This window comes from Mesoplodon densirostris, chromosome 15 (genome assembly GCF_025265405.1).
Source record: "Mesoplodon densirostris isolate mMesDen1 chromosome 15, mMesDen1 primary haplotype, whole genome shotgun sequence".
Lineage (NCBI taxonomy): Eukaryota > Metazoa > Chordata > Mammalia > Artiodactyla > Ziphiidae > Mesoplodon > Mesoplodon densirostris.
Window position 1 is genome coordinate 9,105,166 of NC_082675.1, and position 15,931 is coordinate 9,121,096.

At 46.8% G+C, this 15,931-nt stretch overlaps 1 protein-coding gene across 1 annotated transcript in view; it reads left to right on the forward strand.

The window, feature by feature from the left end:
- Positions 1-15,931, forward strand: part of CCDC63 (coiled-coil domain containing 63) — a 141,819-nt gene that overhangs the window by 124,532 nt on the left and 1,356 nt on the right. The window contains exons 7-11 of the mRNA XM_060119645.1: positions 22-203; positions 3,810-4,030; positions 6,652-6,726; positions 10,630-10,822; positions 14,213-14,416. Coding sequence (XP_059975628.1) covers positions 22-203; positions 3,810-4,030; positions 6,652-6,726; positions 10,630-10,822; positions 14,213-14,416 — 875 coding nt within the window. The remainder of the gene's footprint in view (positions 1-21; positions 204-3,809; positions 4,031-6,651; positions 6,727-10,629; positions 10,823-14,212; positions 14,417-15,931) is intronic.

The window sequence follows — 15,931 nt, forward strand, 5'->3', positions numbered from 1 at the left end:
TGTCATGTCCCCCTTGCCCAGGCTGGAAGCCATGGCTCGAATGGCTGCCATGAAGGACCGCCAGCAGAAGGACATCTCTAAGTACAAGCTGGAGATCCGAGAGTTGGAGCGTCTCTATGATCATGAAACCAAGCTCAAATCCTTCCTGCTCATCAAGCTGAATGATCGCCTTGAGTTTGAGGAGCAGTCCAAAAAGGAAGAAGGTAACGCTTTCCAGGTGTCCTCTTTTCTCTCTCTCTCGCTCTCTCTCTCTCAACTGAAGGTGCCCGAGTCTCCTTGCAGTAGGTTTGCCAAATTTAGCAAATAAAAATACAAGATGTAGTTAAATTTAAATTTCACATAAACAATGAATAAAATTTTAGTCTCATGCAGTATTTGAGACATACTTATACTAAAAAATTATTTGTGATTTATCTACAATTGGGACTATTTATACTGTTAAAAATATATCATTTGTGTCAGGACTACCCTGGTGGTCCCATGGTTAAGACCCTGTGCTTCCACTGCAGGGGGCAGGGGTTCGATCCCTGGTTGGGGAACTGAGATCCTGCATGCTGTGCAGTGTGGCCAAAGGAAAAAAAAATATATTGTTTGTCTGAGATTCAAATTTAACTGGATGCCTTGGGTTTTATCTGCCACCCCTAACCTGTAGGATGTGTCCTCACCCCGTGGCTCTCCTTCCATTGTTTAGAGGAGGAACTTGTGTGTCAGAGGTCCCCAAGACCACCCCCGGGCTGGGTGATTCTCAGAGAGGACTCACAAGACTCAACAAATATGGCTATGATGTAGGGACACAAAGAAAAATCAGCAAAGAGAAAAGGTGCGTGGGGCGAAGTCCAGAGGAAACCAGGCACAAGCTTCCAGGATCTTCTCCCAGTGGAGTCACACAGGGCATGCTTAATTCTTCCAGCATCTAATTGTGACAACACATGTGAAGAGTTGTCTGCTTGGGGAGCTCATTAGAGACTCGGTACCCAAGATTCTTACTGGAGGCTGGTCACGTTGGCACCCTCTCCCCAGCACATACCAAAATTCCAGCTTCCCAGAAGGAAGGCAGGTGTTTGGCATAAAGCACACTGTCCTTACAGCCTGGGCTCAGTAGCCACACTTACCGTTTAGGAAAGTTTTATATCAGCGTAGGGAGCTGCTCGCCATTTAAGTTCCCAGATGAAGGCCAAGGGCCAACCTTGCAAGCAGGTCTTTCTAAGGAGAGCAGTCTCAGGTCTGCTATGTTAACTCTATCCTCAGCAGATTGAAGGGAGAGGCCCCCTGTGCAGTTGCATTTGTTTTTTTTTTTTCTTTCAGCCCCTTCTGTCCCTTCCTACCTTATTTGCAACAGTATGGCTGGAAGTGTTTTTCTGAGAAATCCCATCCCTCACTCTCTAACATTACAAAAACCACCTTTTGGACCTGCTGTCCATCCATCCATCCATCCATCCTTCCATCCTCCATCTATCCATCCATCCATCCACCCATCCATCTTCCATCCACCCATCCATCCATCCTTCTATCCTCCATACAGCCATCCATCCATCCTTCCATCCTTTGTCCATCCATCCTTCCATCCTCCATCCACCCATCCATCCATTTACTGAGCCGCTAGCTCATGGCAGCTTCCATTCTCCATGCTTGGCATGCATGGCTTCCATTTAGCCTTCACAACATCTCCAAGAGGCAGACATTATTATTAACACCCCCAGTTGACATATGAGGGCCCTGCAGCTGAGAGAGGATACATGGATATAGCCAAGGTCCTCTGCAATGTAAGTAACAGATCCAGGACCCCATCCCAAATGTGTCTGCCCCGCAAAGCCTGAGGTCCTACCTCTATCCTCTTCTCTCTCCTAATCCACTGAGCAGCCTCAAGATTCCGCTAGGCATCCAAGACCCAAACTGTGCAGTCAATAGGAGTTCTCCCATTCACTGCCACTCCAGTTGGCTTGTGCGTCCATCCTTCCTCTTCTCACTGCCTCAGCCTTGTCATCTTTCTCGTCACATCTCCTCTAGCAGCTTCTGCTGGCTCTTCCAGCCTCCAGGCTCCTCCTGTTCCTGTGACACTGCAGGGGTAAGTTCTTCATGATCAGTTGACTCCTTCCTTCATCCATCCAACCATTGCATTCCTGGTCTTCCAACAAATTTTAACGATCACCTATCCTGAAACAGGCACCATGTTGGGGACCAGAGACAGAGCAGTGATCAAGAAAGTGTTAGTCCTTGATGTCACGGAGCTTATGTTCTAGATATGGAGACACAGAAAAAACAAGCAAATAGACAAATACAAACACTTCAGGTTGTGATAGAACCTTTGAAGGAAGAAAACAAGGGATTGAGATGGAAAAGTAACAGGGAGACCTCTCTTGGATAGGATGGCCAAGGAGGGGCTGTTCAGACCGTGATCTAAAGGATGAAAAGAATCCAGTTGTGCAAGGGTGAGGAATCCAGGCAGAGACAAAGGCCCAGAGGCAGGAACGTGTTAACTGGAGTGTAGATGCAAAGCTGGAGAAACAGGCAGAGGCCACTCCTGCAGGACTGACCATGTGCCAGGAACTGGGCTACGTGTTGGGAGACAGTGGGGAATAAGACAGAGGTCCTGTCCTCCTGGAGCTGACCTTCTGTCAGGGGAGATGACAAATTGGCAAATGCAAAAGTTAATCTGATCTCTTGGGAACCCATGAGCATGATGAAGAAAACAAAACAGGGTGATTGACAGAGAGTAATCAGGGGCTGCTTTATCTAGGGTGGTCAGGGTGGGCTTCTTGGAGGAGGTGCCATTTGGGCAGAGACTTGAATGATAGGAGAGAACCAGCCACATGGAAGCCTGGGAGAAGCACATCCCAGGAAGAAGGAATTGCAGGTGCAAAGGCCCTGAGGTGAGAGTGAGGTAGGCATATTTCTAGAACAGAGAGGAGGCCAGTGTGGCTGGAGTGAGTTGATGCCAACAGGAGAGTGGTAGGAGATGAAATTGGAGGGGTGAGGAGGAGCCAGACTACACAGGCCCTTATAGGCTGCACAGGGAGCTCACACTGATTCTAAGCATGGTGGGAAGCTATCAGAGGATTTAGGCAGACTAGTGACTGAGTCTGATAGTGACCAGGCACTGAGGGGTAGAGGGGATCAGATCTTAAACGATGCCAAGAGACTTCAGCTTCCCCCCAGGGACAGTAGGGAGCCACACACGAAAAGGGGTCACGTGGCCAGACGTGCCTAGGAAGATCTAGAAAGGTCCTTCCGATCGCCATGTGGAGGCCAAATCAGAGAGACAAGACTGGATTCAGGAGCGGTGGGGCTATTGCAGGCATCAGGCTGGGGAGCAAGGCTTGGAGAAGTTTCTTGGTTCTAATGCCTTGAATCTGCCAAGCTCTGAGCCTGCTTAAGGCCCTCTGCCAAGAGGGCTTCCCCAGTCTTCATCCTGCTCGTGTCACCTCCTTCCCTGGCCACGCAACTCCCCCATCACAGCACCTACTACATCTCCTCCATTGCCTGGGCCACAATGGTAATTATTGGATTTCTTTTTCTGTTTACTTGGCTATCTCTTTTTCTTTTCCCTTTGTGGCTGATTCCTCCACTAAAAGCTCTGTGGGGCAGTGATTTTGTAGCAACAGAGCCCAGCACAGTGTCTGGAACATAGTAGACGATCAATTAGATATTTGTGAAGTGGCTAAGGAGGGAAGCTCCCACTCCATCTCATGGGAAAGTCTAGCCCCCTCCCCAGGGCACAATGATAATGCTATGGAGCATATCCCTCCCCTGGGCACTACTCTGAGCGGCTTCCCTTTCAGACTCATGCTTGCCGGTTCTTCCTTTTCTAGCTCTCAAGGCAAAGAAGCATGCGAAGAAGAACAAGGGTGAGAGTTTTGAGAGCTATGAGGTGGCTCACCTCCGGCTGCTGAAGCTGATGAAGAATGGCAACTTGAATCAGCTCATCGAGGAGTTTCTGGCCAAGGAGGAGAAGAATTTTGCTCAGTTCTTGTATGTCACAGAGCTCAACAATGACATGGAGATGATGCACAAGAAGATTGAGAGAATCCAGGTCAGGGCACCTCTTCTTTCCCAGGCCAGGGGCCCGCCTGCTCCCACAGCAGCCTTACCCAAAGTGGGTTCCTTGGAACACTCCTTGAGATACTCTGCAGAAAAAAGGGCTTCAAATCAAAAAAGTTTAGGAAATACTATATTCCCCCAGTGTTCTCCCCTTACATTTTAACCTTCCTGAAATTGGTATTTGTCTTCCAGTTGATACATACACTTAATGTGTTCATGTCCCCTCACCCCCAATAAGTGACATTTAAAATCCATGGTATGTCTTATAATCCAGAGTTCAGTAAACTATAGCCACAGCCAGATATGCCCTTTGGCCTGTTTTTGTACAGTCCATGAGCCAAGAATGGTTTCACATTTTTAAAGGGTTGTAAGGAAACAAAATATGCAAGACAGACCATATGTGGGCTGCAAAGCCCAAAATATCGACAATCCGGCCCTTTGCCTTAAAAGCTGGCTGACCCCTGTTAATCAACAGCTTCACAGAATTGAGGAGAGATGGTAAACTAATCTTGGAGAGAGTTGATGTATATGAGCATAATAAAGGCTCTGACAAATCCTACAGTAAAGAAACTATTTACCTTGTTGAATCCATAATTTCCCAAACTTAATTGGCTCCCTGGGCTACTTACTCTGCAGAAAACACATAACCAGCCTTTGGAACTATCTGCACAGGAGAGAGTCTAAACTCCTTAGTGTGACACTCCAATACCTTCAAAATTTGGCTTCAACCTGCCCCTGCATGCTCAGCTCCCATCACGACCCCCAAGGCACTCTCATCAGCTGCCTGTCCCAGCTTCCCCCTGCATTTCCCTCCTCTGAGGCTTTCCTCATGCTATTCCCCACCCCTCCCACTTTTCTTCTGATGCAATACCACTCATTAGTCCTGACAGATGTCACCTCCTCTGGGAATTCATTACTCTTTCCTCTGAGGTCCCTGTGCTTAGTGGGGACTGAGGGGAGCCCTTCCTTTTGCAATGTCACTGTTTCCTGAACGTGGGGCCATGTGCAAGTAGATATGCCTGTGGGAAAATGTAATTCAGAAAAATATAAGGAAAAAGTACAGGTCACCAAAATATCACCACTCAGAGATACTGCCAATAAATATTTTGGTGACATTGCTTTATGAAGGAGGTGTGCACTTAAGCATGTGTCCGTGCGTGCACATACACACATACACACACACACTTCCCTAGATGCCCACTTATAGTACTGGGTGTATACTAGATAGTTCATGCTGTTTAATACATTTTTTTCTTCAACAATTCATCATAGATACTGCCCAACATCTTCTATGTTCTTTTTAGAGGCTTCTGGAGACCCTAGATGCTCTGTGGTAGTATCACAAAATACTTCTTAAAAGAACAGATTCCCCAGGCCCTATCCCATACCTACAAACCTAGATTCTCTGAGAATAAGCCATGAATCTGCATTTAAACCATATATTTAAAAAAATTATTAATTAATTTATTTTTGGCTGCACTGGGTCTTCGTTGAGGTGCGAGGGCTTCTCATTGCAGTGGCTTCTCTTGTTGCGGAGCACGGGCTCTAGACGTGTGGGCTTCAGTAGTTGTGGCACGTGGGCTCAGTAGTTTTGGCTCACGGGCTCCAGAGCGTAGGCTCAGCACCTCCAGTGCACGGGCCTAGCTGCTCCGTGGCACGTGGGATCTTCTGGGACCAGGGCTCAAACCCGTGTCCCCTGCATTGGTAGGCAGACTCCCACCCACTGTGCCACCAGGGAAGCCCTAAACCATATTTTAATTTGAGACCCTTTCCCCCCCACAATGTAAATGTACCATCGTTTACTTAACCAATCCCCAACCGGTAGACATGTAGGTTGTCCCTAACGCAGATTACAGATAATAGCACAAGGGACAGCCTTGAGTGGCCACCTTGTCCACATGTCTTATTGTTTCCATGGGACAGACTCCTAGAGATGGTATTGCCCCATGAAAAGGTGCTTGCCTTTTACATTTGGACACACTGTTCTAGCCCAGGAGTTCTCAAATCTAGTCCCTGGACCAGCAGCAGCAGCATCTCCTGGGAACTTGCGAGAAATGCACATTCGTGGGCCTCACGCAGACATACTGAATCAGAACCTCTGGTGTGGGGCCCGGATATCTGTGTTTTCACAAACCCCCAGGTGATTCTGTTTCATGCTAGAGTTTGAGAACCCCTGCTCTGGAGCTGCCCGTCCATTACCATAACCATCAGCCACGTGGGGCGATTTAAGTTTAAATCAATTTAAAGTAAATTAAAAAATGAGTTCCTCAGTGGGACTAGCCACATTGCAAGTGCTCTGTGCCCGTGCGTGGCTAGTGGCTGCAGTGCTAGACGGCACAGAGAGAACATTGCCACCATTGCAGCAAATCCTACTGATTATACACAGTTCTTCAGAAAGGATGAACCACCCACCTGCTCATGCCTGCATCTTCCTTTTAATTCAGAAACATCAGAAATAACCTCCATGGACATAAGAGGGGTCCAGGGGTTCTGGGGCTACTTGAAATGGATAAGTTAAATCCTCACCAACACCTCGAGGCATTGGCTTGTTTTTAGGTGTGTTGGGGTGGGGAGCACTTGCTTTTCCTTATGGTCTGGTTCTCTCCTGAGCAGAATGAGGTCATCCGCTCGCAATCCCAACAGACATCATCACATGAGGACAACTGCTCCATCCTGAGACAGCTGGAGGTAAGACCAGGGTGGGGAGGGAGGGATGCAGGGGTCTCCATTGTCTGTCAGGTGACCTGTCAGTTGGTTCTCAGGAGGAGGAAGATGTCTGCCCCATGACTATCTACTGGCCTGGGTCATGGCTTGACATGTCCTGCCTTTTTGTTACAGGCAGCCTCTGCTACAGATCTTGCTGCAGACTTTTGTCCCTGAGGCCCTCTTTGTCTATTTTAAAGACTCTCCCACTTGAGGGAGTCTATCTCAGGCCCTTGTGCCTATAATTTCATCCCAGGCTGGTAAATTCCAGACAGATCTCTGCCTCAGTCTTTTCTTCTCTCTCCCCCTTGTCCTGGCTGTGGCCTGTTCTCAATCAATAATGGTAATTACAAACATTTCCTGAGCCATTACTACGTACTAGGCACTGGGCTAAGTGCTTTGCTTGCATTATCTCATTTAATCCTCACAACAGCTCTATGAGGTAGGTGATATGATCTATTTTACAGATGAGGAAACTGAGGTTCAGGGAAGTAATCGCCAACATCATGGAGCAGGGATACTGCATGAGCTTTGCATTGCATTCAGCTGCTAATAACAGGGACCTAAAATAACAGTGGCCTAAACAATAGAAGTTTATTTACTTTGTTAAAACATAAACCTGGAGATGAACACTTCAGGGCTGGTCATGATGTCATCAGTAACCCAGGCTTCTCCTTTCAGTTTTGCCATCTTTAGTGTGTGGCTTACATTCTCAAGGATGCCTCATGGTTGTATCATGGCTGCCAATGGCCCAGCCATCACATACACATTCCAAGCAGAAAGAAAGTAGGGAAGGAAAAAAAGGCCTTGCTAATTGAGTTAGTCAGCTTAAAAGTTTTTTCCCTGAATTCTAAGCCAGTGACTTCTGTATCTATGTCTCACTGGCCATCCCTATTGCAAAGGAGGGTTGGAGATATAACTTTTAGCTGGCACATTGCCACCCCAAATACAATCAGCATTTTGTTATTAAGGTATAAGGGGAGAATGGATAACAAATGTCTGACAAACATATGAACCAGAGAGTTTGACTGCAAAGCCCTGTTCTAATCCAGTAGTTCCTGGCCCAGGAACTACACTCCTTGGTCATTTCCCTTCCTTTCTCTGTGGCTTATTTCTACTCTTGGCACGCAGGTGGCAAAAAGGGTTGGCCATACCATTCTCTCATGCGCCACTGGAGGGCAGCAAAGCACCTCTCAGGCTCAGCAACCTCTCCCAGGACTCGGGAATGGGGAATGTAGACTTGCAGGCAGGGCCCAAGTTCAAGGAGACTCTCCTTAAGTCGGACACGTTCTTGGGGTCCTGCATCCTTGGCTTTGAGCCATCCAGTGTCCAAATACTTCCTTGGGGTTGGGACTGATGCTGTTCTGCCTCTCGGCGTTTTGAAGGCATAAAGGGGGACACAGTTTGGGAAGGCTGACCAGGCAACACCAAGCATCTCCCCCACCTCTGCCTGAAGTCCTCCAGCAGCTCTTTGTTCCTTGGGCTTTAGTAGGAACTCCTGGAGCCTCTTTTCAAATGCAAATACTCTAAGCAAGAGAATTTGTCTTAATAGCAATGGGCTCACTTAGAACCCACTTTTCTTACCCCCCTGCTAAAGATCGCTTCCATCTCCTCTACTCTTGGAACCTTTCCACTTAACTTCCATTTCATCCTCCCCTCTGGGAGAAGTGGTGGAACCAGTCCTTTAATGGGAGGGTTTTGCATAAGAGTTAAGCAACCAGGCCCTGGGAACAAATGCTTAGGTATGACTCCCAGAAGAGTCTCTTCCTGGCTGTGTGACTTTGAGAAAGTAACCTAACCTCTCTGAGGCTCTGTTGTCTCACCTGTAAAATGGGGATAAAAATTGTACTCACTTTGTAGGGCCATGAAGATTGAATAAAACACTGCATGTACACGCTTGGCACAGTGCAGGGCAGAGAGCTATAAACATAACTATCATTATTATTGTTGTTTATCCCGTAAGTCAATAAAACCTCAAATCACCATCATCTTGTTACCAAATAATTGTCCAAATAAAGAGTTGTGCCCATGGTCAGGTATTAGACAACTCAATACAGAAGAGCTAAACACAAGTTCACTTTTCTTCTCTGACCTCAATATTCCTCATCTGAAAACTGGAGCAGTTGTGAGGATAAGTTAAGATGATGTGTGTAATATGCCTGGAACATTTTAGGTGCTGGACATGTGTTGTCACTGTCACATCAGGCTTTAAGAAACTTTTTTTTTTTTTTTTTTTTGCGGTACATGGGCCTCTCACTGTTGTGGCCTCTCCCACTGCGGAGCACAGGCTCCGGACGCGCAGGTTCAGCAGCCATGGCCCACGGGCCCAGCTGCTCCGCAGCATGTGGGATCTTCCTGGACCAGGGCACGAACCTGTGTCCCCTGCATCGGCAGGCAGACTCTCAACCACTGCGCCACCAGGGAAGCCCCAAGAAATGTTTTTAATCATGTGACCTTTTTTTTTTTTTTTGGCGATGCCGCGCAGCTTGTAGGATCTTAGTGCCGTGACCAGGGATCAAACTCGTGCCCTCTGCAGTGGAAGCACAGAGTCCTAACCACTGGACCGCCAGGGAATTCTCAACCACGTGATCTTTTAATGCACCTTTAGAATGGGGGGGGGGCTCTTGCTGTCATATGAGGAAATGCAGCCCTGGGAACTGAATATTCCAGTGTTTGGGACAGAGGAAGCTGCCTGGTGTGGTGGTTGAGAGACAGTTCAAACCATGGCTTCCCTCTCCTGTCTGTATTCCTTAGAGCCTCAGCTTCCTCACCTGGAAAATGGGGGTGTGAATAGGGCCCTTTGGGATCCTTATTTGGAATGCTCCGTATGGAGCTGGTGGGAACAAGGCTGGTCCTCCAGGGCCCAGTTCACCTTTGCAAGCTGAGAACTCAGAGGGAGAGGCAGGAAGCCACTGAAGCACTGATCCCAGAGCAACGATTCTCAGTCTGGGCTGCAAGTCAGAATTACTTCGGAGGCTTTAAAATTCCTGATACCCAGGCTGCATCCCAGACCAAGATGTCTAAATCTCTGAGGCTGGAGTTTGGGCAGCAAATGTTTTAACACTCCCAGGTGATACCAATATGAAGCCAAAATTGTGATCCAGTGGACTCATAGAGGTTCTCAAATTTTATCATGCATCAGGATCACCTGCATTAAATACAGATTGCCAGGTCCACCCCCAGAGCCTCTGATTCAGTCAGTCTGGACTGGATCCCAGGAATCTGCATTTCTAACAAGTTCCCTGGTGAACCTGATGCTGCTTGTCCTGGAACCCCACTTTGAGAACCACTGTGCTCTAATGTGATTTAAACTGAGTGGTGAAATTGGTTTGTTGGATTGCAACTAGCATTTAAAAGTAACAAGATAGAATAGAACAGAACAGAATGGAAAATACTAGAACACACAATAAGAATATGATTTGTGAATCTATAATTTCATTTGATTAGATAAATATATAAAAATACACACACGTATATAAGTATTGGGCCGCAATGTAAAATATATTTCTTCCTGTGGGCTATTTTTTAAAATGAGTCACCAGCTTTTAAAAAATACTGTAATCCAGTACACATGTAGACACACATACACGTATGTAAGTAAACAAAACTTACATTAAACAATATCTACCCTCACTACCTGCAATGCATGTTAGTATTTTCTTTTCCTTTCTTTTCTGGTCATTTTATTTCATTTTTTTAAAATGTGGATTGAGGCCCATTTAATGATTAAATTGATCTTGCACCCCTTTAGAGGTTTGCAAACCTGCACTTTGGAGATCCTGGCTCCAGAGGGTCCTAAATCCTCATTACCAGTGAAAGCTCTCATGTGAGGGCTGAGCCCAGGGTGGTGACCTGGCTGACCTGAATGGGAATTGGGGTCTGCCACAGGAGAAACTAAGGAAGACCACGGAGGAGGCAGATATGTATGAGAACAACTACAAGGAGATCAGCAAGACCTTGGAGTATCTCAAGAACTCGGTTGAGAATCTGTTTAAGAAGATAAATTGTGATGCCACCAAGATCCTGGTACAGTTAGGGGAGACAGGGAAAATCACCGATACCAACCTCCCACAGTACTTTGGTGAGTCGAGCTGGGGTAGCAACCATTTCCAGAGATTTCTATGACCAGGCCCAAAGACTTGTTCTTTTGGAGGTAGTGAGCCTGGTGGTGAAGCATGTGGGCACTAAAGCCAGCTTGGTTGGGTTCAAATCTTGGTTCTACTCTTACTAGCTGTGTGACTTTGGGCAACTTTCTGAACCTCTCTGTGCTTTAGTTTTTTCATCCAAAAAAATATTGGGAGGATTAAATAAATGAGTAGTTCTTAGAGAAATAGTACATGATCATCTCAATAGATGCAAAAGGAAGTATTTGACATAATTCAACATCCATTCATGATAAAAACTCAACAAACTAGAACTAGAAGGAAACTTTCTTACCTGATAAAAGGCATCTACAAAAACACCTACAGCTAACCTCATACTTAATGGTGAAAAAACGGAATGTTTTTCTTCTAAGATCAGGAACAAGGCAAAGATGTTTGCTCTCGCAACTCCTATTCAATATTGTGTTGGTGGTCCTCGATAAGGAAATAAGGCGATAAAAAGAAATGAAAGGCATTTAGATTGGAAAAGAAGAAATAAAGTGCTCAGAGCAGTGCCTGGCATGTAGCAAATGCCTATTAACTATAACACACATTTCTAGGCATAGGCCTTGAACTCAGGATAGAGAGGGAGGATGCACCTACAGAGATCATGACAATTTAGAATGAATGGCTTCCACTACTCTTAGAATAAAATCTAAGGTTCTTAATATAATCTGTTTTTGAGAGGTTCCCAAAACACCTCCCTCCCACCGGTTTCAGTGATTCACTAGGAGGGCTCCTGGATTCAGCATATAGTCATATTCATGGCCCTGATTTATTATACCAAAAGAATACAAAGCAAAATCAGCAAAGGAAAAAGGGGCTTGGGGTGAAGTCTGTAGGAAACCAGGAGCAAGCTTCCAAGGGTCCTCTTCCAATGGGTTCACACAAAATTAGCTTAATTCCTCCAACAATGGGTTGTGACAACACAAGTGAAATGTTATCAACCAGAGAAGCTCATTGGATACTCATTGTCCAGGGTTTGGATTGGGGGCTCATCATATAGGCACCTCCAGCATGACACATACCCAAATTCCAGACTCCCAGAAAGAATAGTGAGTATTCAGCATAAATCACATTTTTTATACCACAGTTTAAGCATGATGAGCCACTCTTTTAACAGATAATGGTAGTGGGGACCTTCCTGAAATTCAAGTTCTCTGATGCTATCCAAGGTCCAATCTGGTGAGCAGCCTTTTCTAAGAGCAGTCAGGCTTTGCTACGTTAACTCTTTCTTACCCACAGCCTATCAGGTTCTTTATAGCCTGGCCCCTACTTACATTTTTCATCATCTCTTGTCCTGCTCTCCCTGCTTTCTCACCACATCCAGCCACAGTGCTCTCCTTTCTGTATTTTCTTTCTTTTTTTCTTTTTGCGATACATCAGCCTCTCACTGTTGTGGCCTCTCCCGTTGCGGAGCACAGGCTCCGGACGCGCAGGCTCAGCGGCCATGGCTCACGGGCCTAGCCGCTCCGCGGCATGTGGGATCTTCCCAAACCGGGGCATGAACCCACGTCCCCTGCATCGGCAGGCGGACTCTCAACCACTCTGCCACCAGGGAAGCCCCTCCTCTCTGTATTTTCAAATCCTTCCCCCAATTCATCCCTGCCACAGGGCCTTTGCATGGGCTGTTCCTGGGATACTCATCCCATGCCCAATTCCTCCTCATTCTCAGATCTCAGTTTAAATGCCCTCCCTCCAGCAAGGCCTCCCTCTGCTGCCCCATATGAAGCTGGTCCTCCCCCACCCACTATTATTCACTCTTATAGCAGTCCTATTATTTAATACTCACCCAGTTTGTCTCTATGCACAGGTAATTCTCATTATCTGAATCTATGAGGTTCTTGAGATCCAATAGCAAGGTTCAGATGCAAATCTTTTTGGTTCCTGATTTTCAGAGAGAATAGAAATAGTATGGGTTGTGTGAGTTTTCTTCAAAAAATTATCCAGATCCAGTAGTTACTGAATTCAGATAATAGGCTTCTGGATAATGAGGGATACGTGTATTTATTTGCTGAACTTGCCTTTCTCTCTGTCCCCCCATTCACACTGAAGTTTATGAGCTCCATCAGGACAGGGACTGCATCTCTGTTATTGTTTATTGTCATTTTCTTTTTCTTCCATGCATTGTAGCACCATGCCTGGCATGATAGGCATCCAATAATAATTTGTGGAATGAATGAATAAATGAATGAATGAATTATTCTGGTGACTCCATGAGGCTATGAAACACGGTGGGAAGGGCAGCTCCCTCAAACTCAGAGACAGCACTGAGGAAAAAATCCATAGTTTAAGGCAGAGCTTGCCCAGGGCTCCCAATTTTTAGTGTAACCCAGTGTTCCTCAATCTTCTTTTCATTATTGTCCCCTAAGGAGCCTTTTTATTTTTTTATTTAATTAAAAAAATTTTTTTTAAATAAATTTATTTATTTATTTTTGGCTGTGTTGGGTCTTTGCTGCTGCACGCGGGCTTTCTCTGGTTGCAGAGAACAGGGGCTACTCTTTTTTTTTTTTTTTTTTTTTTTTTTTTTTTTTTTTTTTTTTTTGCGATATGCGGGCCTCTCACTGTTGTGGCCTCTCCCGTTGCGGAGCACAGGCTCCGGATGCGCAGGCCCAGCGGCCATGGCTCACGGGCCCAGCCGCTCCGCGGCATATGGGATCCTCCCAGATTGGGGCACGAACCCGTATCCCCTGCATCGGCAGGCGGACTCTCAACCACTGCGCCACCAGGGAGGCCCCAGGGGCTACTCTTCATTGTAGTGTGCGGGCTTCTCATTGCGGTGGCTTCTCTTGCTGCGGAGCACTGGCTCTAGGCGCAGGGGTGTCAGTAGTTGTGGTGTGTGGGCTCAGTAGTTGTGGCTCGCGGGCTCTAGAGTTCAGGCTCAGTAGTTGTACTGTACGGACTTAGTTGCTCTGCGGCATGTGGGATCTTCCCAGACCAGGGCTCGAACCCGTGTCCCCTGCCTTGGCAGGAGGATTCTCAACCACTGTGCCACCAGGGGAGCCCTAAGGAGCCTTTTTAGACATTCTTTTCCCAACTGCTCTGCCTCGTGGAATACAGTTCATATACCATATAACTGTTTACGTCTTGTATGTATATCTGTACTTTATATATTAAAGAGTCAGATTATTTTTGCTTCTCGAGAACCAAATTGTGCCCTCTAGGGAAAGTGTGATGTAACCCAAGAGAAAGCCTTGTCCTTATAGGAGCTCATGACCTGCTCCACTTCCTGTTGCTACCATTCATGTCCAGCAGGGGGCGCAACCTCTAGCTCTCCCCGGGACTCCGGTCTCCCAGCAGCCCTCTTGGTTCTGCTTATTTTTTTCCAGCCATTATTGAAAAGAAGACCAACGACCTGCTGCTGTTAGAATCCTACAAGCGGATCATGGAAATGGAAGTGGCGGAGACGGACGTCCCGCCACCCTTCCTCAACCCCTTCTGGGGCGGCTCTGCCCTCCTCAAGCCTGCAGAACCCATCAAGGTCATCCCCCCAGTGCTCGGGGCTGACCCCTCTAGCGACAGGTTGGATGAAGGTGAGTTCTTTCTTCCCGGACTTCTCTTTCTACTGCGCAATGACTCAGCCACAGATTCTGAAGTTTAGTTATCCTGGGTACTTTTTAAAAATTGCAACAAATTTGTGACCATTTCATGAACCTTAAAATGAGCAAAATTTCCAGGTTGTCAAGTTATGGGCACAGGAGATTCCCTGATCCCGGCTCCCACCCTCACCCTATGCTCTTGAGAGTCGCTCCTCCATCTGTGACCTCCTTTCCGCATCCCCATCCACATCCCCCAGCCCCGTGGTTGAAGCGCCCGAGACGGTTCACACCAGAGCTGAACTGTGGCCCTGCGGGCGCCTGCGCATTGATCCTTGCTTTTGGAGGCCGAAGCTCATGATACTCCCCCTCGTGGGGGTCTGCCCTTCTCTCCGAAGGTGGGGATATAATCGGCCCCACATGGGTTTTGGAGGGCAGTTTGGCAAAACGTTCGGGAAGCCTGAGAAATGGTTATGTTACTGAGCCAGGTTCGGTTTTTGCGATACGCAGCAAGCCAAACGCTGAGACGTGGAGGGTTGCAGCTGAGAGGGGGGTTATTAACAAGACAGCGAAGCGAGGAGATGAGATGGGAGAACAAACCTCCAAAATCCGCCTCCCCGAAAGCAAGGGGCTCAGGTATTTATGGGATAAAGAATAAAGAAGCACAAGGAGGAGCTGGTTAGTGATCTTGAAGAGACAGCTGGCAGTGTAAGTCTTACCAAGAGGAAGAAATCTCTTCCCAAAGAGGAACCAGATAGTGACCCTGAAGAGTCAGGAAACAAGAGGGTCCCCAAGAAAAAGAGGAAATTCTCTTCCAAGGAGGAGCCTGTCAGCAGTGGACCTGAAGAGGCTGCTGCCAGCAAGAGCAGCAGCTCCAAGAAAAAGAAAAAACTCCGAAAGCTATCCCAAGAAAATTAGAATGGACATTTCCCTAGTAGGGCATAACTTACAGAGATATTTCCCAATCCATCCCCTATAGCCCAATAAAAATAAAAAATTCACGAGTAAAAAAAAAAAAAAGAATAAAGAAGCAGGGTGGTCCGAGGCGTGGGGAGTATGAGGAAAGGCAATTGGAAAACGGTGCGGTAATCGGGGTTCTGTGCCGGTGTAACTAAGATGTGGGCCTCTGCACGTTCAAGAGGTCATCCAGTGACACTCGCACGTGCCCAGTTAAAGGATTGGTGGTTCCTTCCAGCGTTAACCAGCTCACCTGGAACTAGACATAGCTGAATCCAAGCTCCTGGAAAACAACTCATGCAAACACATTGTTTAGGCTACATACTGCTTGGAAGACAAGCAAGTCTTTTGTAGCAATAATTAAAACGACCTTGCTTAGTGAAGGCAGGTTACAGGTGAAATGGGGTTGACTAATGATTACCCACGGTTTCAGATACACACGTTGAGTCTGTAATCTCGCTTGTGGGGATTGGTCCTTCAAAGAAAAACATTCAAGGGTTAAAGATGGAAGTAGGAGGGTGATTGAACTGGAAGTGACTGAAATGCTCACCCGTT